The sequence below is a fragment of the Xyrauchen texanus genome, chromosome 17 (genome assembly GCF_025860055.1).
Source record: "Xyrauchen texanus isolate HMW12.3.18 chromosome 17, RBS_HiC_50CHRs, whole genome shotgun sequence".
Lineage (NCBI taxonomy): Eukaryota > Metazoa > Chordata > Actinopteri > Cypriniformes > Catostomidae > Xyrauchen > Xyrauchen texanus.
In genome coordinates, this window is record NC_068292.1 from 43,910,973 (window position 1) to 43,937,219 (window position 26,247).

General features: G+C 42.5%; 1 protein-coding gene across 1 annotated transcript in view; it reads left to right on the plus strand.

Moving 5' to 3' along the window:
- Positions 1-26,247, plus strand: part of nkd2b (NKD inhibitor of WNT signaling pathway 2b) — a 61,989-nt gene that overhangs the window by 17,945 nt on the left and 17,797 nt on the right. The window contains exons 4-5 of the mRNA XM_052146805.1: positions 24,881-24,932; positions 25,978-26,099. Coding sequence (XP_052002765.1) covers positions 24,881-24,932; positions 25,978-26,099 — 174 coding nt within the window. The remainder of the gene's footprint in view (positions 1-24,880; positions 24,933-25,977; positions 26,100-26,247) is intronic.

Genomic DNA, 26,247 nt, shown 5'->3' on the forward strand with positions numbered 1-26,247 from the left:
TATGTGGAAAGAACAGGGAGTGTACAATCAGTGTTGGCACTGACTTAGTTTTTTCCTGCCTGGAGTTTGATGAAAGATCATTAGTGGTACTTGCTCGCTATTGCTCATACTTAGGGGTAGGCTCAGGGGTGTAAAGTAACACATTACAAATACTCACGTTACTGTAGTTAAGTAGTTTAAAAATGGTATACTTTTACTTGTGTACATTTTAAGTGCTGTAACTGTTTTTTAATGCGCTATTTTCCCACCGTCTGTGTTCGCTACTTCCCTGTCCTGATTTTATTGTTATCTACCAACATGATTGGCTAGGGAGAGTCACGTGACTCCCATCAAATCACATGTATAAAACTTGAATGACAGCTGTACATATTGAACAGTGGTGTTCATTACAGTACATCGATTGCAATAGCAAGACAACCACTGGTTGGTTGATCTAGATCAGACATGGGCAACATACGGGCCGGATCAGGGCCGGATCAGGCCCTCCACATGGTTCAATGTGGCCCGCGGCTCATTTATCGTAAAAGCGTTTTTAGTTTTCATTGGATATTTCAGTTAACTTGCATTGGGACCTAACGCATCTCCACAAGCGTTTAACATACTCAGGGTTGCCAGATAAGAAACAAAACACCCCCAGTTTGAGATTTATACTTGCGCAAATTGGAAATATTCCACCTAATGTAAAACTTATTTTGTGCAATCTGGCAACCATGCACGCGATTGCACACTTTCTATCTCTCGCTTTCACCTTTGAACAAACTTAGCGATCTGTAGTGCAATATTCTGCTCAAGGAAAAGTGTTAAACGGCTACTCTGTGTCCATTTTTGAGGCTGCTTGTGATGTTTGGTGCTACTTTGCAGGTAAACCTTCTCAGTGATTAAATTAGATCTCGGCATCAACATGCGAGCAAAAGCAAGCCAGAGACGAATATGTAAATGTATTTTTTATTTGTGCCATTTAGAAATATTGAAGTCCCTTTGCGCCTGTATGTTAATGTAACTCTTGCCGTAATCAATTATCATATTCATGCAGCCGGTGTTATTCAGTTGTGTGCTGAAACCATCGAGGAGACAATGTGGCCCCCATGCACTACATTAAGCCCGATGTGGCCCCTTTACCAAAATAGTTGCCCACCCCTGATCTAGATAAAATATAAAGATTGACTTTTATTTCCTGGTGTCTGTAGATGCATGCTGTTTGATTGACATGCGGCTAATGTTTGTTTCTGAAGACATGGATTAAACCATTGGAGTCTCATGTATTAGGCTACTTTTATGCTGACTTGTGTGATTTTTGGAGCTTCATACTTTTGGCACCCATTACTTGCATTATATGGACCAAAAGAGCTGAGATATTCTTCTAAATCTTCATTTGTGTTCTGATGAAGAAAGAAAGTCATACACATCCGGGATGGCATGCGGGTGACTAAATGATGAGATCATTTTCATTTTTGTGTGAATTATTCCTTTGAAGCCCGATGTGGACCCTGTACCAAACAACTGCCCTACTGCCTCTATTGTGGGACATAGCGCCCCAAGTGACCCTGCTTTTTTAGTGGGTTTTCAGGGAATGTAACACGGTACATTCCCTATTATAAAGGGGCATTGCTTTCGCAACTCACTACTCATGAGTACTTTTAAATGAGCTACTCTTTTACTCTTACTTGAGTAGTTTTACTCCCTTGCTCCCTATTTAGTGAATGACTGAACATCCAGTGTAGCTCCCTATACAGCTATAGGATGCTCCCTTGCTCCCTATTTAGTGAATGACTGAACCTCCAGTGTAGCTCCCTATACAGCTATAGGATGCTCCCTATTTAGTGAATGACTGAACCTCCAGTGTAGCTCCCTATACAGCTATAGGATGCTCCCTATTTAGTGAATGACTGAACCTCCAGTGTAGCTCCCTATACAGCTATAGGATGCTCCCTATTTAGTGAATGACTGAACCTCCAGTGTAGCTCCCTATACAGCTATAGGATGCTCCCTATTTAGTGAATGACTGAACCTCCAGTGTAGCTCCCTATACAGCTATAGGATGCTCCCTATTTAGTGAATGACTGAACCTCCAGTGTAGCTCCCTATACAGCTATAGGATGCTCCCTATTTAGTGAATGACTGAACCTCCAGTGTAGCTCCTTATACAGCTATAGGATGCTCCCTATTTAGTGAATGACTGAACCTCCAGTGTAGCTCCCTATACAGCTATAGGATGCTCCCTATTTAGTGAATGACTGAACCTCCAGTGTAGCTCCTTATACAGCTATAGGATGCTCCCTATTTAATGAATGACTGAACCTCATGTGTAGCTCCCTATACAGCTATAGGATGCTCCCTATTTAGTGAATGACTGAACCTCCAGTGTAGCTCCCTATACAGGTATAGGATGCTCCTTGCTCCCTATTTAGTGAATGACTGAACCTCCAGTGTAGCTCCCTATACAGCTATAGGATGCTCCCTATTTAGTGAATGACTGAACCTCCAGTGTAGCTCCCTATACAGCTATAGGATGCTCCCTATTTAGTGAATGACTGAACCTCCAGTGTAGCTCCCTATACAGCTATAGGATGCTCCCTATTTAGTGAATGACTGAACCTCCAGTGTAGCTCCCTATACAGCTATAGGATGCTCCCTATTTAATGAATGACTGAACCTCATGTGTAGCTCCCTATACAGCTATAGGATGCTCCCTATTTAGTGAATGACTGAACCTCCAGTGTAGCTCCCTATACAGGTATAGGATGCTCCCTTGCTCCCTATTTAGTGAATGACTGAACCTCCAGTGTAGCTCCTTATACAGCTATAGGATGCTCCCTATTTAGTGAATGACTGAACCTCCAGTGTAGCTCCCTATACAGCTATAGGATGCTCCCTATTTAGTGAATGACTGAACCTCCAGTGTAGCTCCTTATACAGCTATAGGATGCTCCCTATTTAATGAATGACTGAACCTCATGTGTAGCTCCCTATACAGCTATAGGATGCTCCCTATTTAGTGAATGACTGAACCTCCAGTGTAGCTCCCTATACAGGTATAGGATGCTCCCTTGCTCCCTATTTAGTGAATGACTGAACCTCCAGTGTAGCTCCCTATACAGCTATAGGATGCTCCCTATTTAGTGAATGACTGAACCTCCAGTGTAGCTCCCTATACAGCTATAGGATGCTCCCTATTTAGTGAATGACTGAACCTCCAGTGTAGCTCCCTATACAGCTATAGGATGCTCCCTATTTAGTGAATGACTGAACCTCCAGTGTAGCTCCCTATACAGCTATAGGATGCTCCCTATTTAGTGAATGACTGAACCTCCAGTGTAGCTCCTTATACAGCTATAGGATGCTCCCTATTTAGTGAATGACTGAACCTCATGTGTAGCTCCCTATACAGCTATAGGATGCTCCCTATTTAGTGAATGACTGAACCTCCATGTGTAGCTCCCTATACAGCTATAGGATGCTCCCTATTTAGTGAATGACTGAACCTCCAGTGTAGCTCCCTATACAGCTATAGGATGCTCCCTTGCTCCCTATTTAGTGAATGACTGAACCTCCAGTGTAGCTCCCTATACAGCTAAAGGATGCTCACTGGACAGTTAACACGCATATTGTTTATATCTTGTGTCTATATTTAGAAACCAGTGAGTATTTTAATGTTTACAGATTGACTTCCATTATAAGTGTCTCAGTGGAACACAGATTTCTGCTTCTTTTTTATAAATATATTTTTGTGGTAATTAATAAGGATGGGCATTTTGGTCATTTTGTCTACTCGAGGGGCTAGTAATCAACATTGTCACAATTGAGCTTAACATGTATTGAACCCGGAATATTCCTTTAAAGGGGACCTATTATGCCAAATTCACTTTTACATTGTGTTTGTACATAAATGTGAGTCTGCAGTGTGTGCATACAACCACCCTACAATGTTAAAAGTCCTCTTATATTTCTATTAATCATAAACAGTGTGTCCAAATGAACGGTTTTCGTTTCTGCTCTAAAGTGACGTCACGTCAGGCCCCGCCCACGACTGGTGACAGACTCCACCCTATTATCATAGCTCCTCCCCTGAGTGATCTACACACAGTCTGCCATTTTTCCCCCCGCGCTGGAGCAGATACAGTGAGAAGAATAATGTCTCATTAGTGTTCTGTTGTTGGCTGTACATTGAACATAAGTGTCTTCATGTACTCTCGGCATCAGAGACCCTGAAGACTCAGTGGACAAGCTGGACTGTAATCTGGCATACCGGGCATTTTCCTGGTGGGCCGACGCACTTTGGGGCCAATAAGGGGTGGTCTGGCCATCGGGCCGGTGGGTCAGCCTCGAAATGGGTAGAATGCGCTGCGATAAGCTAAAATGAGCTGCCGCGTTATGCAGAACGGACCACAAAACGGCGCCTCGATATGCAGAAAAGGACTTTACATAGCAACTTTTGGACCAGTTGCTATGTAAAATCCCGGGCCGATTTCTCTTCCCAGTCTTGCCTGAACTCCGGTATTTACGCTGTCAGTCATGTTGGTTCTGATTTGTTGTTGCTATAGTAACTGAAGCACGAGCTGTAAAGGCACAGCCCTCTTCCGGAAAGGGGGCGGGGAACAGCAGCTCATTTGCATTTAAAGAGACACACACGAAATCAGCGTGTTTTGATTCCACCCATGAAGAGGCGTATATAACATGGTGTAATAAATGATCCGTGGCGTATTTTGAGCGGAAACTTCAGACACATTCTGGGGACACCGTAGACTTATATTACATCTTGTAAAAAAAGGGCATAATAGGTCTCCTTTAAGTTTAAAGAAAGATGAAGTTTGAATCAAAGGAATGTTCCAGGTTCAATACAAGTCAAATAATTTTGAGCCATTACTCTATTTACAAATGTTCAAACTCATGATATTATAATGCCTGTAACTTTTAAATGTTATAAGCATGAATACCAGAAAGTATCTGTTCGCATGGAGAAAACCCACCCACAGGAATTACATTGCTAATGCACGACCAGACGTTCATCCACTTAGAAAAGTTGTCGTACCTGATTTAGACAGTTAACAGCTCAAATCAAAAAGACAACCCTCCCATAGACGTCCACTGGAAGTGTGTTACTGTCTCCATGCCTTTTATTTTAATCCAAGCAACGTTTTTCTGTTGCTATCAACATTGTGCTGCAAATGCTCTATTGTGCTTGGCTAGTATTGAATGCCATTGTGCAAACTAACATATTGTGAGACGTCACAAATGTGAACCCATTCAGTCAGTGTTTGAAGTGCCGCCGTTGAGGTCCGTTTGTGCCGAATGAGTGAATGGAAATGGAGCGGTGAGCGTTTACTTTGCCGTCGCTTACAGCAGAAGTAAAGAAAATACTTGCAGTTGGAGCCGAGAGCGGCGAGTCTGTTGGACTCAGCGTTTGATGTTAAGCAGCTCTCTGCCTAGTCAAACACTGCTCGACTCAAAGGTTATTACATTTGAGTGTGTAAAGTATGTTTCCTTATAAACCGCTGTTCTCCTGCAGAAAGCTTCAAGACTTCATTCTGCAAGCTGTAGCGCAGTCATATTTGGGCAACTATGCACTAAAGTGTTTTTTAAGGAATAGTTTACCCTAAAAGTGCATTTCTAATAGGAAATAGTGGTTCTAGTTAACTATAGGGGTGGGCCTGATCACCAAATCTCATATCATGGTATGTGTAATTTTATATCACGCTAAAAATATATTTACTTTTTGTAATTTATGACACGCACGCATTTGTCTAAAAGCGACACAATTGTACAGTGTAAATCACAATATAGTTATTATTTGACAAAGGGTTTATAGAAGGAATAACCATGTGGTAATATCTATCTTATACGAATTCAATACTCCAGTTAAAAACAAAAAACTAATAATATTGCCGTGTTAATTCTTACTGTTTTATATATATATATATATATATATATATATATATATATATATATATATTTTAGGCATCATTTTTGTCTTAAAACTAAAATGTTTTTTAAATTTAGTTGAAATCTAATCATGCAATATAAATTATTTTTTACTTATTTATGTTTATTTTCTCTTTATTTTGTAACGGCCAATTCCCAATGCGCTCCAAGTCATCGTGGTGGCGTAGTGACTCACCTCAATCCGGGTGGCGGAGGACGAATCTAAGTTGCCTCCGCGTCTGAGACCGTCAATCCGCGCATCTTATCACGTGACTTGTTGAGCGCGTTACCGCGGAGACGTAGCGCGTGTGGAGGCTTCACGCTATTCTCCGCAGCATCCACGCACGACTCACCAGACGCCCCACCGAGAGCGAGAACCACATTATAGTGACGACGAGGAGGTTACCCCATGTGACTCTACCCTCCCTAGCAACCGGGTCAATTTGGTTGCTTAGGAGACTCACAGCATGTGGAGGCTCATGCTACTCTCCACGATCCACACACAACTCACCACATGCCCCATTGAGAGCAAAAACCACTAATCACCACCACAAGGACGTTACCCCATGTGACTCTACCCTCCCTAGCAACCAGGCCAATTTGGTTGCTAAGGAGACCTGGCTGGAGTCACTCAGCATATTCATTCATTTTAATGAAATCAGATCAAACTTGAACCAAATATTTCGAAAAATGTATACAAGCTTCTTGCAATTATTTAAACGTGTATCAAACATTATAAATATGAATATGTTTAATATGGGAAATTAAACAAGAAGATGATACTATGACTAGATTATTTGGATTTTCTCTGCATATTTTCATCAACAGGTTGTTTTAATTCATACTATTTTATGGGGGTCTGTGTATCTCTGCGAGTATTGACGTAGGGTATCACACCTGGAGTCGTGAGTTTGAATCCAGGGTGTGCTGAGTGACTCCAGTCAGGTCTCCTTAGCTACCAAATTGGCCCGGTTGCTAGGGAGGGTAGAGTCACATGGGGTAACCTCCTCGTGGTCGCTATAATGTGGTTCTCGCTCTCGGTGGGGCGTGTGGTGAGTCGTGCGTGGATGACGCTGAGAATAGCTTGAAGCCTCCACACAAGCTACATCTCCACGGTAACACGCTCAACAAGCCACGTGATTCCTTCAGTGATTAAGTTGACAATAGGAACAATGTAAAACAGATTGGATGAGCCAAATTCTTAAAATGGACATCATCCACTCGTAAATCCAATCATTTCAACTCTGAGAGTTTTTCCTTGTAGGTGTCTGGCTCGTATGGTTACTATTAGCATGCCATATAAGCGTTTGCTTATGCAATAACTATCCAAAGGGCACTTTTGAGTGTATCTCCCAGAGCTAATGCAGATGCTTTTAAAGCCTTAGAAACCTACTCCTTTTTCCACAATCTCCCCAGACTGAGGGCTACAGACAGACACTCTAAACCCAGTTTCCTGTCTGCACGCTAAACAAACACTGGAACACAGATAGAAAAAGAAATAGAAAGAGGTGGCGGCCCTGTTGTGCAGTTTAACACAATGCGCCTTTATGCACAGTCGGGCAAGTTCAAGGCAAATGGCACCGCATGGAATGTGGTACTTTGTTGCTTTCAAAAATCTCAACAACCGTGGGCCTGTTTCAAGACACACTTTTGTCTTTTTGCCAGTGTTGCGGAAGCTGGTTTAAAACTGTAGTTTGCCAAGCTACACATGATGTGAAGTAGTTAAACTACAGTCAAGCTACCTTAAAAAGATGTTAGCTACACTGCAATCTACTTGCATACTCCATTGAAGCTATAAGAAGGCAATATCTGTTTATCCTCGTGCGACCCTGCGTCCTTCTGCGTGGACATTGTGTTTTGTCTTCGCAATACTCCATGCATAATTTAATTTAACCCGACTGATCTCAGTTCAGGACATTCTGGGCTGTCAGTAAAGGGTTAAACTTTGAATGCACGTAGTCATGTGACAAAACAGCATGGCAAGGGATCATCCTATAGCTGTATAGGGAGCTACAGCGGAGGTTCAGTCATTCACTAAATAGGGAGCAAGGGAGCATCCTATAGCTGTATAGGGAGCTACACCAGCGGTTCAGTCACTCACTAAATAGGGAGCAAGGGAGCATCCTATAGCTGTATAGGGAGCTACACTGGTGGTTCAGTCACTCACTAAAAAGGGAGCAAGGGAGCATCCTATAGCTGTATAGGGAGCTACACTATGTTCTGTCATTCACTAAATAGGGAGCATGGGAGCATCCTATAGCTGTATAGGGAGCTACACTGGAGGTTCAGTCATTCACTAAACAGGGAGCAAGAGAGCATCCTATAGCTGTATAGGGAGCTACACTGGAGTTTCAGTCATTCACTAAATAGGGAGCTACACTGGAGGTTCAGTCATTCACTAAATAGGGAGCAAGGGAGCATCCTATAGCTGTATAGGGAGCTACACTGAAGGTTCAGTCATTCACTAAATAGGGAGCAAGGGAGCATCCTATAGCTGTATAGGGATCTACACTGGAGGTTCAGTCATTCACTAAATAGGGAGCATCCTATAGCTGTATAGGGAGCTACACTGGAGGTTCAGTCATTCACTAAATAGGGAGCAAGGGAGCATCCTATAGCTGTATAGGGAGCTACACTGGAGGTTCAGTCATTCACTAAATAGGGAGCAAGGTAGCATCCTATAGCTGTATAGGGATCCTCCCCGGGCGGATGAGTCAGACTCACGACCCCCGGCGGTCAGAACGCTCCTCCGCGTTCTCGCCGACTCTTGGGGACACTCCTCCGCCCCGGCACACCGCTCCAGGCGGTCGGAGAACACTTCCCCCCTCCCCTCGTGGTCGGCGGTCTTCCTTCGACCCCTCTGCGTTTCTGGGGGATGGCAGGGCTCTCCTCCGCCCCTGACCGTAGCTCCATCGCTCCAGGCGGTCGGGCAGTCCGCACTCACCTTGCGGACAGCGGCCGTTCACCGCGTCCGGTCGGTCGGTCTACTCCCTCCCCCGGTGGACGGCAGTGTCGAGGACTCCACGACGGGCATCCCTCCTCCTTCCCGGGCTATAACGGTTGAGGACTGCGTTTACGTGACCTTACACGTCGGTTTAAGCATAATCAGTGTAAGATTGTGCATGTGAACACGCTAGTTGCACACCAGTCTAGTTGAATGGTACAAAACTGTGAGAGTTGCCCTGTGTTCTTGTGAGAAAACCAGAGGTTAAAAAAGTGCATTTTTCTCTTGTTCAGAAAGCAGTCATCTAGTATGAGACTCCCCGTTCTGGACCTCAAGCGCGCACATGTGTAGGTATCGCTATTATTCAAGCCATAAAACTACACGGCCACATCTGAAAGTGTTTAGGTGTGGAAACACACAGGCGGCTTCAAAGCGAAGGGTTTGGGGCTGCAGACGGAGTGCGGCTGGCTCGCCTCCTGCATTCCTCTCAGATTGGGAATAGCTGCAAAAGGGGCTTTGTTACTTGGACGAGCTCGCTCTCTCTCTCTCTCTCCATCAAAAGTCACTTGCATATGCGGCTCCACCACAAGAATAAAATGTTTAAATCATTATCTTTCACGAGGCACTGTGGGGTTGATACGGTCTGCACGTTTGAAGCAAAACCATTGGGTTACTCTTTGAAATTTCGGTGCTTTGTTTCCATTTAAGCTCTGTTTTAAAAACCTACTTTAGGCAGTAATTTTAATGCATAACAGGTCTGCTCATGATGCAAAGGCTGTTCAAAAGGTAGGCATCTCAATTATGCTAGAACAACATTGACTTTTATTCACTTTCACACAGATCCCGAGTTAAACGGCAGATTATCAGTTCATAAACGCTTACTTTTTGCCCCTTTTCTCACACAACGCTATCTTATAGGACCAGGATACGAGTCCTGAAGAGCACGCAACTCGACACGTGAGCCGAACGTGTCATATAAGCACAAAGTGACGTGGTATTTTTTCATCGTTAGGTATAAGGTTTAGGGTAGGTCGGTTTTGACGATATAAGACTCGATAGATAATTTACCTTAAAAACCTCATCTGTTTGGGATAGGGCTGGGCGATAAAACGATATCGATATATATCACGATAAGGAAAATCCACGATAAGCTTTTAAGATATTTTCGATATTTACTGCGTGTTGCTAAAACACAAGCAGTTCGGCTTTCTCAGGCTGTGTTTCCACTGGGGCGGACGAAATCCGCTCAGAGGCGCTCACAGCGCTAGGAGAGAGTCGCTCCGCACCGCTGCCAATCCTACGATCCACCATGCGAGCGTGACGCTCGGCTTTCATAGGAATGAATTGAAAACGCTCTCAGCTTCGCTCACAACGCGCCAGTGGTAACGTAGGGTCAGACTGGATTAACTTGCTAATGCTAGCCTCCTTGCTAACGATTAGGCTACGTCAGACACAGGATTGATTCCATCTGCACCGCAAGACTTCATGACAACGGTTGCGTCCTCTCATCGTGTCTAGTGAAGAGCGCAACAGAACAACAGTGATGTGGACAACAGCTCTGATCTTTCTGCGCTGTAATCTTGAATATTGTTCTCTAGCACCAAACATGCATCATTTCTGCCCTGTTACGACTTTTACTTCCTCTAGATAGTCGAGTTTGATCGTCGTCTTGGCGCTCCGCCAAGGCCCGCGAGGAGCCCCGGCGGGGGGCGATCCGAGGACCTCACTAAACCATCCAATCGGTAGTAGCGACTGGCGGTGTGTACAAAGGGCTGGGACTTAATCAACCCGAGCTTATGACCCGCGCTTACTGGGAATTCCTTGTTGATGGGAAATAGTTGCAATCCCCAGTCCCGATCACGAGTTGGGTTCAGCCTCTCGGCGCAGGGTAGACACACGCTGATCCACCCATTGTGGCGCTCGTGCAGCCCCGGACATCTAAGGGCATCACAGACCTGTTAATGCTCCATCTCGCGTGGTTGAACGCCACTTGTCCCTCTAAGAAGTTGGACACCGACCATGGGAATAACCGCACGCTTCGCCTCTTTTCCCCGCATGCGTGTAGACATGAAGCACCTTTTAGACCAAAACGTTTGTCCCTTCTAAATGTATCTTTATTAATCAGAATGTTACGAGCCTTTAATAATAAACAAATCCAATAAACAAATCGATTTCTGTTCTAATTAGGCATCTGGAATGGAAAAGGAAGGACTCAAATGACTAGTTGGTCGACGAGTCTCTCACTTTAATGAAAATATACAAAACGTTTTCTAAATGTTCTCTCGGGACACCCCTGAACCCACATTCAGCATCATTCCACAGTCACAAGGACGTGCGTCTATGCCCCATACTTGGGTATCTTAATCTAAAGAAATATACAAAATATTTCATTTTAATGTAAAAATATTCCAACAAATGTTGTCATTATGATGTCACTATGATGTCACTATGCTTCAGAACAAACAGACGATCTTTTAACGTTCATTTTCAATTGATAAACGGTAAAAGACTGTAAAATTGGCCGTCTCTGGACCCCCTGTGCAGTTTTGTAGAGACTATTTTGACCGTTTCGAATTAATTTTTTCCATATCGCCCAGCCCTAGTTTGGGAGAACATTTAACTAACTAACATGCACGTAATACCATTTTGCAAAACCGTTGCCACAGCCACGTAACTTTCATAAGATCTGTCTGGATCTGTTTGGAGCGTTATTAAAAATTTCTTATTTTACCCAATTTATGAGTGTGCTAGCTATTGGAGTAGCTAGGACTCATCAGTTTCAATCAGTCGAGTCACGTATGCAATTTGGGTGTTGCTGCCTATGTAGAGCAGTCGAAATCAGTCATTTCTGAGCCCCAGTTTTAGCTAGAATACTAGCTAGGTCTTGGAGCAGAACATTCATGTGATAGTTTGATGGCGCCCTAAATTAATACATGCTTTGCTATTTAGCACATTACTGTCTATTGCGATTCTCAAAACAGCCACAGGGCACTTTTCTATGGAATGCTGGGTTCTCATCATGAGATGCTTCCTCTTTAACAGCAGAAGGAGGGTTTCAAAAGGCCTGAAAGAAGCCACTGTTTCGTTTTCCTCCTGAAAGCAAATGCGCCCACTACCGCGGCATGCAGCGTGACTTCAAACAGCCCTCTAAAGTCTGTGTGCTGTTTAACGCACCGTCAACCTGCAGGTTCCTCTCAAATAAACAGCGGGTCTCGTGAAGCTTGCCCTCTATTAGCGATTCAGACTGATATTTAATACTCGCATCAGTCCAAGAGAGAAGGCGTCAGATGGCGAGAACGTGTCCTTTTGAGTGGCGAACGTTTTGTTCACGGTACACTTGCTCTTTGATGTTTGAGTGGGTTTTAGGCGTTAGAGGAAAATGGGCATTTTTGTTTCAAAGACACTTTGAAATCTGAGATTTCGCAATAAGCCTAAGCTTTTAGAATATCCACTGAAATGTCAAGGGTGTTTTTGCAGGATGCAAATCTCCACTTCTAGTACGGGACCTCTACTTCACGTTGATGAGGGTCTTACTGATGCTATCTACTTAGCATCACTGTATCATCACATCTGAACTTTTAACCCCCGTTTTCATACCACCATGTCATGGCTGGGAAGCTCTACATTTCCTGTTCTCGAACATCACTTCTTATCATTAGAGCTCAGTGTTATCTGCCAGGTTACCACTGTTGATGGTTTAAATAAAAATCCGGAGCAACCCGTTACCGGGGCCTCTATGGGGCGCTGATCACGAATAAAGATATTATGGCATTACTCAACCACACTTGCTTGATCTGCACAAATGAAGTGTCGTTTTAAAGCGTAGACTCTTATCTTTACAATGAATTTAGCTGATATGACCAATTGTAAAATACTACTTTTAAATTGGCTGATAAATTAGTTCCGTTTTGAAGAATTCGTTGCGATAACAACCAATAAAACACTTTAAAAAAAAATTATAATCACACTGCCATGTGTTATATATCTTTGGAAAGGTCTTAATTAGTAGAATATAACGAGCACATTTGCTTCAACCATAGACTAAACTATAGTGACTATTAGCATGTGAAATGCAAATGCATTTATCAAATAAATGATAAACGGCATTTTCGTTACATTTTGGTTCATGAAAAATAATCATCATATTGACAATGACCTATCAGAACTTGCAGCAGGCGATGCTGAATCAAACAAACCCCCACTGTATGTCCTATGTGGTGTAAATCCAGAGATATTCCTCAACGAGCATCATGAAAGCTAACGAAGGCTAAGCGCTAATAGAGATCGCTATAGCAACGCTGTTCTCTGGGAGCGATTCACTGAAACACAATACTTAATGTCAAAGATCATGCGTGAAGTCGGCATGATGTGTCCGATAGTTTCGGTACCCTAGGATCGGCAATTGGATGCCGACGCGCCAACATGCAGCATTCTTAACAGACATGTTTGCAGCGGTTTCAATGTGTTTGAATGTGATTGGCAGCACGTTGCATCAGCTATGTGGGAGACTAGGGTTCAAAGCCAGGCAGTAACCACGTTTGAATATTCAATGACGAGGTTTCACTTTTCCCTCTAACACTTAATTATTTACTCCACTATTAGTTAATCAAAGGTTTGAGTTGGGTTTGATAGAGTCTATAAATATATGCGTTTCTCTTCATTGGATAACGTCCTGTAATGCTGAAAACAACTTGCTTCACGAAGAGCTTTTGGCGACCTCTCCTGGACATAAATGGAGTTCACACATGCCCATATGCTCTACAACACTTACCGCTTTGGCCACTGGGGGCAGTGTTTCGAAATTTTGGTCAACGTATACCGATTTTGAGGAAAGAACTCGATCTACTCTTTCCGTTTTCCCTGTGGCCGCTGGGGGCAGTGTTTCGAAGTTTCGGTCAACGTATACCGATTTTGAGGAAAAGTCGATCTACTCTTTCCGATTTCCCTGTGGCCACTGGGGGCAGTGTTTTTAATTTTCGGTCAACGTATACCGATTTTGAGGAAAGAAGTCTGCTCTGATTGGTCCGTTCTAAAGGATTCATTCTAAGCTCCTCCTTTCAGAGAGCCTACTCTGCTCTGATTGGTCCGTTCTAAAGGATTCATTCTAAGCTCCTCCTTTCAGAGAGCCTACTCTGCTCTGATTGGTCCGTTCTAAAGGATTCATTCTAAGCTCCTTTTTTCAGAGAGCCTACTCTGCTCTGATTGGTCCGTTCTAAAGGATTCATTCTAAGCTCCTCCTTTCAGAGAGCCTACTCTGCTCTGATTGGTCCGTTCTAAAGGATTCATTCTAAGCTCCTCCTTTCAGAGAGCCTACTCTGCTCTGATTGGTCCGTTCTAAAGGATTCATTCTAAGCTCCTTTTTTCAGAGAGCCTACTCTGCTCTGATTGGTCAGATGTCCCATTCTGTTGTGATTGGTCTACCGCTTAGTGTAGAGTTTGAGGGCGGGTCAAATCTGTTCGCAAGCAGCCAATGAAGACCAGAGGCGGGTATTTTGTTACAAAATGATGTAGGTTAGTACAGGAAGTAAGTCTGGAATTACTAACGACTCGTTTCAGGTGTTCAGAATCGGTCCTATCTTTTGGGAGTCAATAACTCAATAACTAACCCTTTTTGTGTGACTCATTGAAACTTCCATATAAGTTATGTACACGTATAGTTAACATTGAGGCAGCTCGCTAGGTTTTGTTAAAGAGCTGTTGTCTCAGTCTTGTCATAGTCTTGAGTTTAATAGTAAATAACTCTGTAAATGTGTTGCAACTCTGCACAGAGGGAGAACAGGAAAGGAGGCGGCCTTTTGATTTTGCCATGGATGAAATGCACTGTAGAATTTCACTCAAGGGAACCCTGTTGGAGACAGCTGGGTTCCCGAGGATCACTAAGGTGCAGGCGAGGATGTTTGTTGATTTGAACAGCAAGTGTGCATGTCTAAAAGACGTCCATGCTTCTTCAGATCTCTGAGATTGGTCTTGCATGGAACCATCACAATTGTGGCTTTTATTTTGACATTCTGAAGTCTCCAGGACGTCCTGTAAGTGTCTGGTTTATATGGTTATTTTATGTCATTGTATCGGATTTGGATCGGGCTCGTCAGACCGATAACCGATCCATCTAAAAACGTCAGTATCGGAGCAGATACCGATCCAGGTTTTTAAAAGTGCATCCCTTGCTTAAACCACGTGATAAATTAGCACCATTGATTGGATGCACAACCTTTAAATTGCTTTCACGTGCAAGCAAAATGGACATTATAACATACAGTAAATATACCTAGATTAATCGAAATCGAACCCAACCATCCAAAATCTATATCCACATTTAGCATTATTCTTTCCCTGCTGTCCGTGACCCTATCCGAACAGACCTGCAAGCCCGCCCCAGTTGAGAACCACTGATCTAAACGATGGAGGGACAAATAAACGTTCACCTTTAAAATATCAAGAAGCCACCACAACAATGATGTACACCGTATCTACACGGTGATATACATTAATTGTGTTTATGTTCCCACTGTGTTTCGTTTCCTATCTTGGCGAGGCATTATGTAACTCTTAACGCCATGCGTCCACTGGCATCGCTCCATTTGGCATACTGCATCTAATGTCAGGACGCCTTTACATCCTGTGGTCGGGCAGGGGGTGTATCTTTAGGTAGAACAAAGAGCAGGGCCACTGTTGACCCGGAGGGGACCCTTGGGCAACGCCAAGACTATGAGGAGCTTTGCGGCTTGGATTGAAGGCTTTATTGCATGAGTGTCAAGAATGTCTGTAGCCAAAGGGTCTGCCAACCGCGCGGCTCAGGGGGTGTTAAACGTGTGCACGACGCCCACAAAAGAGTTGACAGACAAGCGCTCCAACCGGTCTGGTGAGGGTGTGAATACAGAGATAACACTCACATGTCAGATGCTCTCTGCACTGGATAAGGTTCAGGCTCTTCAAGGGAGTTCAATCTGCGGGTGGAACTGGTTGGACCTTGCAGTTACGGTGCCACAATTTCTAGGATGCCAATTTACATTCGATAGCTGTCCAGTTACTCATTAGTGGTTAGCAATCTTTATGTGTGTGCAACTATTGGCATACATTTTGTCTGAAATACGATAGTTCCAAAAAGCAACTATCAGCACCGATTAATCGGTAAAACCGATATATTGGCTGTACCTCTATTTTATTGGCCAATTTATTGGCGATTAATGAACTTTGCCTGCTCGCCAATTAGCATTTGGTCATTGCGCCTTGTATTTATGTAGTGCCAAATATCTGAAAATTAAACCATTAAATAAACTATTTAATATTTAAATCATTTAAAACTAGTAAGTGATTAAATAATCGTAAAAGATAATTTTTTTAACCTACCATCAGATTTGAGTTCATGCATGAACTTTGCTCTTCTTTTTCTGAATTTGACTCACTAAGGGTTCGTTCACAAAATACGTTCTTGCATCGAATGAGATCGATGTAGCACCACGATTGGCACCGCATACGGGTGTCTTGGTGTGTTTTAAAAAGTTAGTTTAAATTGAAACAACATTTCATATAACCTCTGTGCTCATGGCAGGAAATGCTGTAAAATCAGACGTGACGCAACGGGTGTGGTGGTGGTGGCGGCGTAGTGTGCTAAAGCATATAACTGGTAATCAGAAGGTTGCTGGTTCGATCCCCACAGCCACCACCATTGTGTCCTTGAGTAAGGCACTTAACTCCAGGTTGCTCCGGGGGGGATTGTCCCTGTAATAAGTGCACTGTAAGTCACTTTGGATAAAAGCGTCTGCCAAATGCATAAATGTAAATAGATGACAAAGACGTTCGTCTAGCCCTTGTTGCCATAAAAACTATTCCAAACCAGCGCAAACAGATGCAAAAAACGTGTCCTGTGTGAACAGCCACTAGAAACCGATTTTGCCGATATCTGCAACCCAAAAGCTAATAGTAAAATAAAAAGGATGAATTTAATAATTTTTTTAAATGATGCATTTATCGATTTAATTAAATATTTAATTAAAAAAAAACTATGATTTTTAATTTGGAGAAATCTGGCTCTCCAAAGCCGATCATTTTCTAAATCTATTTGTAAATCTAAAGTGCACATTTTCAGTTGAGTGAATTTTTATTTGAATTGTAAAAAAAATTTTTTTGTGTGCGTGTATATTTGCTACTATTAAATTGTATTTCAGCATTATTATTACCATTGCCACTATGATGCCTAGGTATGGGCATAGGACTTTAAATGCCCATTTCGGCTGCTATTCGGAATTGAATATTAGCATACCGCATATGCTGTATATTGCATATTAAAAAATAAATAAATAAAGTATGTGAAACGGTGTGCAATGCTAAACATTCCAAAAGTTGCATGCTACATTCTCACATGATTGCAATATATTGCATGCTTAATTCAGCAAGTTGCATCCATTTATCATCACGTAAATAAACATTATTTTTCTTTTGATTGTTTTGAAGTCATCAGGAAATCAAAATTACCCCGTTTACTTAATGCAATGTTTTTGCCCTTAATTATGCATGATTCATCAGCGCACATCAACTGAATTCTGGGACACGGTGTGGCACGCAGTTATGCTCCGTTTGAGCATTTGACATTTTTAATGCGCGTTTGAGTCAAATCATTCATCACAAGTTAGTTCAGTGCAGAGTCCAGACAAGAACTCACAAAATGTCACATGTAAGTCAGATACAGAAGAACAGCGTGTTTGAGTGGTCTGCAGTGTCGCTGCCTTTGATTCTTTGTAGAGAAGATACTTTCATGCTGTTGTGATTTTCACCGTGTACACTCAGTCACGCATGTTTTTCTGCTCGCAGTTACTTCCTTATGGGTCATTCATTGAATGCATTTGTGTTCATATATTGGATGTAGTATGGATACAAGAGGGTTTCTGGGGGTCTGAGACCCCTAATCAAAGGGATAGTTCACCCAAAACTCATTTACTCACCCTAATGTAGTTCCAAACCCGCATTACTTTTACCCAGACAACAATAGTACTTAAAAATGCTAAGATGGAAATTGCTGTATATTTCACAATGAAATGATCACCGGACGACGTATTTGTAATTATTTGGCTACTTTGGTTCTTGTTTGCTCATTTTGCCATGTGCATGCATGCTATCCAACATCCAACTTGAAAAACTGACCATTTATTTAAGGAATAGTTCAGGTTGAGCTCAATGGACAGCACCTCCTGTTCTGGAGTGGTGGTGGTGGGTGTAGTGGTCCAAGCACATAACTGGTAATCTGGTAATCAGAAGGTTGCTGGTTCGAGCCCCACGGCCACCACCATTGTGTCCTTGAGTAAGACACTTAACTCCAGGGATTGTCCCTGTAATAAGTGCACTGTAAGTCACTTTGGATAAAAGCATCTGCCAAATGCATAAATGTAAATGTAAATGTTCTCTAAAAAAATCACTTCCAGTGGAAGTCAATGGGGCAAATTTTTGGAGGGTTTAAATTCAGAAATGTGATGCTTGTAGTTTTATAAATGCACTTACATTAATTCATCTGTATGTTTCATTTGAGCTGCAAAGTTCTTTAAATGGCTATTTTGGAGTTTTACCGTTTATGGCATCACATCGTCATGGCAACGAAGTTGTAAAATTTTATATAACTTTACACAGATGTGGTTAGTAAGTGATTTAATCACAGTAAAATCATGTTAAAACACATTTTGTTCACGTCTTGTGGCTACACTTTTGAAAAAATGTGTATTTTAATGCGGAGTGGTGGTGGTGTAGTGGGCTAAAGCACATATCTGTTAATCAGAAGGTCACTGGTTCAGTCCCCACAGCCACCACCATTGTGTCCTTGAGTAAGACACTTAACTCCAGGTTGCTCCGGGGGGATTGTCCCTGTAATAAGTGCACTGTAAGTCTCTTTGGATAAAAGCGTCTGCCAAATGCATAAATGTAAATATAGGTAATGTTAATGTTTACGTGTTGACCCCCATTGACTTCCATTGTAAGTGTCTCACTGGAACATGTTGAAATTTGCAGTATTCGATTGAGGTTAACTTGAACCCGGAATATTCCTTTAGTCATCTGGTTAATTTCCTCGTCATTGTGTAAATATTCGAGTTATAATGTATAAAGTTGAACCATATTTCTGAAAGTCTGGTGTTCCCTTTTTATTGGAACGCTTCCTTAAATTACAACACAAACATATTCATTCCTTAAAGAGTTACAGAGTTGATATATTACCGCACGACAGCAGTGAACCTTATACAGCTCTTAAAATATCCACGGGCAGAGTTGGAGAATGTGCTAGTATGTAGCATGTGGAAAACCCGACCAATGTTGACCTACCTCAAATTTGGCATCCTGGAATAACTGTGTTAGATTTACAAAATTGAAAGCACACCATCTCTCTGAACTCTTGTCTCTTGTGTTCATTCTGACCTTTAAATATTATACACAAACCACTCGGACGAGCTCAGAAAGTGTGCCGCAGCTCACGTTTAAGAGTCGCCTGTAAAAACCGTTTGTAATGTTGCTGCTGAGGGTGACGAGTGTGGCACATATGTGAGGAGGTGTTCACTCAGAGACGTCCAACATCTGCTACAGCTTTTAGAGAAGATCATTGGAGGTTTCAGGGTTTAGTGTCCTGGTGCTGATTAAAGCGTCTGCTAAATGAATAAATATAAATATGGAATACAAAAGGGTTTTGGGGGTCTGAGCCCCCTAATCAAAGGGATAGTTCACCCAAAAGTGAAAATCATTTACTCACCCTTATGTAGTTCCAAACCCGCATTACGTTCTTCCGTCGAGCATGTGCGTTCGGATCATGATGGAATGAGATTTAACGTGTAAAGCGTTCAGGTCTTCATAGAACTCGTTGTATAGGGATTCAAAAGTGCATTTTTTGCTAACATATTATATAAAGTTGGATTACAAGTTGTTCAGAGTTAGCGTTGTGCAATTAAAGAAATAGTTGCTAATTATCTCATCATTTACCCACCCTCATGCCATCCCAGATGTGTATGACTTTCCTCTGTTGAACACATATGCATCTTTTTAAAAGGATATTTCAGCTCTGTTGGTCTGTACAATGCAAGTGAATGGTGACCAAATTCTTGGAGATCCAAAAATCACATAAATGCAGCACACAAGTCATCCATACAACTCCAGTGGTTTAATCCATGTCTTCTGATGTAATATGATACAGTTGAAGTCATTAAAACTCCACAGATTTCATATTAGCAAACTATAGTTTTGGCAAGTCGTTTAGGACATCTACTTTGTGCACAAAGTAATTTTTCCAACAATTGTTTACAGACCGATTGTGTCACTTTTAATTGACTATATCATAATTCCAGTGGGTCAGAAGTTTACATACACTAAGTTAACTGTGCCTTTAAGCATCTTGGAAAATTCCAGAAAATGATGTTGAGCCTTTAGACAATTAGCCAGTTAGCTTCTAATAGGAGGTGTACTGAATTTGAGGTGTACCTTTTAGATGTATTTTACCTTCAAACTCAGTCCCTTTTGATGATAAAATCAAAGAAATCAACCAAGACCTCAGAAAAAAAAATTGTGGACCTCCACAAGTCTGGTTCACCGTTGGGGAGCAATTTAGAAATGCCTGAAGGTGCCACGTTCATCTGTACAAACAAGAGTACGCAAGAATAAACACCATGTGACCACACAGCCATCACACCGCTCAGGAAGGAGACACATTCTGTCTCTGAGAGATGAACGTAGCTTGGTATGAAAAGTGCAAATCAATCCCAGAACAACAGCAAAGGACCTTGTGAAGATGCTGGAGGAAACAGGTGGACGAGTATCTAGATTCACAGCAAAACGAGTCCTATATGGACATCACCTGAAAGGTGCTCAGCAAGGAAGAAGCCACTGCTCCAAAACCACCATAAACAAGCCAGACTACAGTTTGCAAGTGCACATGGGGACAAAGATCTTACTTTTGGACAAATGTCCTCTGGTCTGATGAAACAATTATTGAACTGTTTGGCCATAATGACCATCGGTATGTTTGGAGGAAAAAGGGCGAGGCTTGTAAGCCGAAGAACACCATCCCAGGCGTGAAGCATGGGGGTGGCAGCATCATGTTGTGGGGGTGCTGCAGGAGGGACTGGTGCACTTCACAAAATAGATGACATCATGAGGAAGGAACATTATGTGGATATATTGAAGCAACATCTCAAGTGATGGCCATCGGTATTCCAGCAGTCTGAATCAAAGCCAAGGTTGAGATCAGCGTTGAGTACAGGAGGTGTTGTCTGATTTATGGGCCAGAGGAGTTTCAAACGGCTGGCCGGGCCTCTGACGCAGATGCCAGAACAGACTCTCTCCACAGCTGTTGTTTCTCTACGAACAATGAGGCTTCTGTAGCGCTTCATGTCTGGCCAAGAAAACAAGAGTGCCTCGGGTTTGACTTCAGGGTGAAAAGTCGCTGTGCGCCAGGGTGGAATCCCTTTGGACATTTGTGTCTGGTACAGATGGCACGTTGACACTAGCTGTGCTCTGATACACAGGCTCCCTACGCAGTGGCCCCACACCTCCCACCGCGCCTTCCTTGAGGCGAGTAAGGACCACCTTACATTCTCTTCTTAGTCCATATTGCTCCTTCGCCACAGGAACAGAGGGGGGCCTTGCCCTAACAGATGCACCTGACACAGAGGTGCACACTATGGTAGCCTTTTGACCTGGGCGATGTACCAACCGGTATGTGTTTAAGGAAGACTATTCATGTTAAGTTGGTGAAGACATTCCCATGTCTTCAAGGGTTGGGAAGAGTTATAGGGAAGGGAAAAGGGATTGAATCAGGAATACCGGAGCTGATCACCTATGGGTACTAGGTTGGTACCAGGTGGCTGCCTGTATAAACATTGTAAAATTCTGCCAGTAAGCAGATTGCGATTTAAGGAGCCCATTCTGGTCGGGCACCGCAGAGCAACAGGGCCTGCGGGTAGGAACAAGAAACCCGCAAAACCCGACCATGACAGGTGGGCAGCTCCAGGCCAGATTTGTCAGCCTAACAGCCAAGCAGTCCCTATTACAGGGTCATACCTGACCGCCAGGTGTCACCTCCTTACCCTGCTCGCCGGCCACAGTTTAGGGTTGGCGGAGACAACCCATTGCCCGTGGTCCTGATCCCGACTCCGACTCCGACTCTTTGTACGCACATCTGCCAATTAAAAAAAAAACGACCACCGGCGGGCTGCCACCTCACACCGCCCATAGTGCCGTGGTACCCAAGTGACCGCTCTGGCCCCATTATCTCCGGGTTAGGTGGGCAACTTTGGAGGGCACCAGCTACTAGATGGTTCGATTAGTCTTTCACCCCTATCCTCGTATCAGGCAACCGATTTGCACATCAGGACTCCTGCGGACCGCCACCAGAGCTTCCTCGGGCTTCGCCCTGCCCAGGCATAGTGCACCATCTTCCGGGTACCATCGCGTGCACTCTTCCTCCACCTCCAACGCTGCTGGCGAGATGGGCCGGCGGTGTGCCCCTATATAAAGTGTTTTACTATCATGTTATATATGTATACACCAATCAGCCACAACATTAAAACCACCTGCCAAATATTTTGTAGTTCCCTTAGTAGGACTAAGTACCCCTGTGCACTGTCAAACCTGTTCACATTAGCAAAGAGCGCACGGCACTACACCTAAAACAGGTAAATCCTGTGGACTGATGTACACACCCGGGTGAACTCATTTTTATTATTGTCATTTTTGGCTTAACTAGTTATTATACTGCAGGTTTCGAACGCCCTCTGCATTTTTAAATGCTAACACATGGTATTTTACCCATAATGCCATCACCCACCGAGGCCCTGAAATGTGTGGACCACATGTTTAATTAAGAGAACACAGTTCTCTACTAACTCTGCATTAAATTGGAACAAAGGCACTAAGTGTGTCGAAAGGGCATCTGACGGCAAATCGGTGTCTTCTGACGACATACACTTGTGGAAGAAGCACGTGACAACTTCCAAGTTTGTCTCGGAACAGGGTGTATCCGATCTCGGCATACAGCGGCACAAAAACAGCATCACGGACCGTGCCGTTTGTTCCCGTTTCATGCAAAGCGGCTGCCAAACTTGCAAGATGTTGCCAGGCTGTTTATGTGTGATAGAGTAACTGAAATAGGCTTTAATGAAGAGTCACCCAACCAGTTATTATCATTAGCTTAAATATAGACTGAATTTATTGATTTAAAATCAAATATTTAATTGCAAAGTCAATTATAAACTACAGCTGTGTCCATGAAATCTCAACGAAACTCACCTTGCTAAAACGTACCAGAAATAACCATATTTTGCTACCATGCTAGTACCATATCATGCAAATAACAGAGTCTGCAGTCACTAATTTGCTACTAAAAACAGCTTTACCTAGCAATGAAGAAACCATTGAACCACTGAACCACTCAGACTTTGATCGTACTGGCCACATTGCATGTTAAACATTTACATAAACTCAGTTTTCCTCCTGAGGTGACCCAAAGACAGTTTAGCTGAGACTGATCACTTGTATTGCAATTAACAGGAGCGCTCCAATACTTTAAGGTAAAAGAGCGAATCACATTTTTGACGGAGACGTCACCTGTCCGTTAAGCTGAGAATGAGCATCAGCTGGACCAGCCTGAAAATAGCTGTTTTTTTGGCGTGATCTGAGCTAAAGAAGCACAGTTTAAGATACCAGTGTTGTCTGATTTTAAATATGTTCTTTGATTGCAATTTTGACCGACCTGTCTTGGAGATTTCGGTCTTTCCCCGTTCAAGTAGATAGGAGATGCACTTGTATGCTGCTTAATTCCAGAGTTAATAGCTGCCTGCGCGAGCTTTCCCAAGAAGACCGACTGAGTGGACCGACTTGCCTTGAAAGGGACTTTGGCTCCTTAAAGGAATAGTTCACCCAAAAATTAAAATGAATGATTTGAAAAAACCTGGAGAAAAAAAAATAGAATTTTTGATGAATTCTGAAGACTGCACAAGTCGTAAGGACTATTTCTATGGTACTTTAATGGAGGTGATTTTTGGGCATTTTGTTGTCCTTTTTGGAGCATGACAGACATATATTGTATGGAATAGAGTGACATGACGATACTTCAAAATACCTTCTTTTTGGTTTACATTGGAGACAAAAATAAACAATAAAAAATGGGTTTGGAGCAACATGAGGGAGAATAAATAACCACTGAAATTCACATTGGTCAACAAAGTTTGTCTTGCGGCATAAAATTTGGGCTAGTTTGCTATTTATTCTGTCCCCTTTGACAGGTCTTAATATTTACAGCTCTGTAGGTCCATACAATGCAATTGAACTTTGAAGCTCCAAAAAGCACATAAATACAGCATAAAAGTAATCCATATGACTCCAGTGGATGAATCCACGTCTTCAGAAGTGATATGTTCAGTGTGGGTGAGAAACAGATCCATAGTTGAGTCTTTTTTTACTATAAATTTCCATTTTCACTTTCACATTCTTCTTTGTTTTTTGGCGATTAGCATTCTTCATGCATATCGCCACCTGCTGGTCAAGGCTGGAGAGTTGTTAAAAATACTGAATTATTGATCTGAAAATACTTAATTATTGATAACTATCATAGTGCTTCAAAGGACATGGATTAAACCACTGGAGTTGTATGGATTAATTTTATGTTGCATTTATGTGCTTTTTGGAGCTTCAAAGTTCTGGCCACCATTCACTTGCATTGTATGACTCCAGGTGTGATAGTCAGCATAAATACTCGCTGAGCTACCCAGACCCCTCAGGCAGAGATTTAAGCTTTTCCTTTGTTCTTTATTATAATTTCCAGTCAAGATGTAATTTTGTACTCATAGGTCTGTGATGGGATTAATTTAATTAATTTATAATTAAGCCTAATTATAAAAAAGGAATTAATACGATTTTTAATTTCAGAACCAGTCTGTTGCGATCTATTGCTTTGGATGATCTAATTCTGTTCAGTTTGTTTTCTGCGTTTGTGGTCACACTTGGCTCTAAATCACCTCTTGTTTGTTTCATGTTCTCCTGCGGGATCTGCAGAGCTGCGAGCTGAAGGAGGGACAGTTTTCGGCTCATCACTTCCCCCTGGCGGGTATGTAGTCAAAGACCAGCTAAATAAACACACTGTGAGTTACATGTTGTGCGTTGTAACTGACTGCACATTCTGAAATATTTATTTTTCGTTTTGTGTCGTAACTTTTATACATTTTTGAATCTTCATGTTTAAATTAGATTTGATGTGTACTGTTAGTGCATGAAGAGATTGTGTAGAGTACTATACATGTGTGTGTGTGTGTGTGTTTGTCTGTTTGTCTGTGTGGGTGTTGTTTGTTTGTTTGTCTGTGTGTGTGTTTGTTTGTCTTTGTGTTTGTTTGTTTGTCTGTGTGTGTGTGTTTGTTTGTTTGTCTGTGTGTGTTTGTGTGTATGTTTGTTTGTTTTTCTGTGTGTGTGTGTGTGTGTGTGTGTGTGTGTGTGTGTGTGTGTGTCTATGTGTGTGTGTGTGTCTGTGTGTGTGTGTGTGTGTGTGTGTGTGTGTGTTTGTTTGTTTGTTTGTTTGTCTGTGTGTGTGTGTGTGTGTATGTTTGTTTTTCTGTGTGTGTGTGTGTGTGTGTGTGTGTGAGAGAGTGTGTGTGTAAGTGTGTGTGTGTGTGTGTGTGTGTGTGTGTGTGTGTGTGTGTGTGTGTGTGTGTGTGTGAGAGAGTGTGTGTGTAAGTGTGTGTGTGTGTGTGTGTGTGTGTGTGTGTGTGTGTGTGTGTGTGTGTGTGTGTGTGTGTGTGTGTGTGTGTGTGTGTGTGTGTGTGTGTATTTATCACTTTGTGGGGACCAAATGTCCCCATAAGGATAGTAAAACCTGAAATGTTTGACCTTGTGGGGACATTTTGTCGGTCCCCATGAGGAAAACAGCTTATAAATCATACTAAATGATGTTTTTTGAAAATGTAAAAATGCAGAAAGTTTTCTGTGAGGGTTAGGTTTAGGGGTAGGGTTAGGTTTAGGGGATAGAATATAAAGTTTGTACAGTATAAAAACCATTATGTCTATGGAAAGTCCCCATAAAACATGGAAACACAGTGTGTGTGTGTGTGTGTGTGTGTGTGTGTGTGTGTGTGTGTGTGTGTGTGTGTGTGTGTGTTTAGTGGTTTTGCCTCCAGAGAAGGCCGAGGGATGTGAGAGTTTTCTGCAGTATCTGCACACTGAGGATGGAGAGAGAGACGCGCTGAAGGAAACCTGCAAAGCAAAGAAACGCATCAGTCTAGATGTGAGTGCAAATCTACACTGCAGAGCTGCAGCTCCTTTAAAACAAGTATTGAGCTACAATGCACCAGGATTCTTAAAGGAATCAAATAGTTTTAGTTAAATAGTGTTTGCCAAGTTAACCTGTTTTTGCCCCAAAAATGTCATGTGGT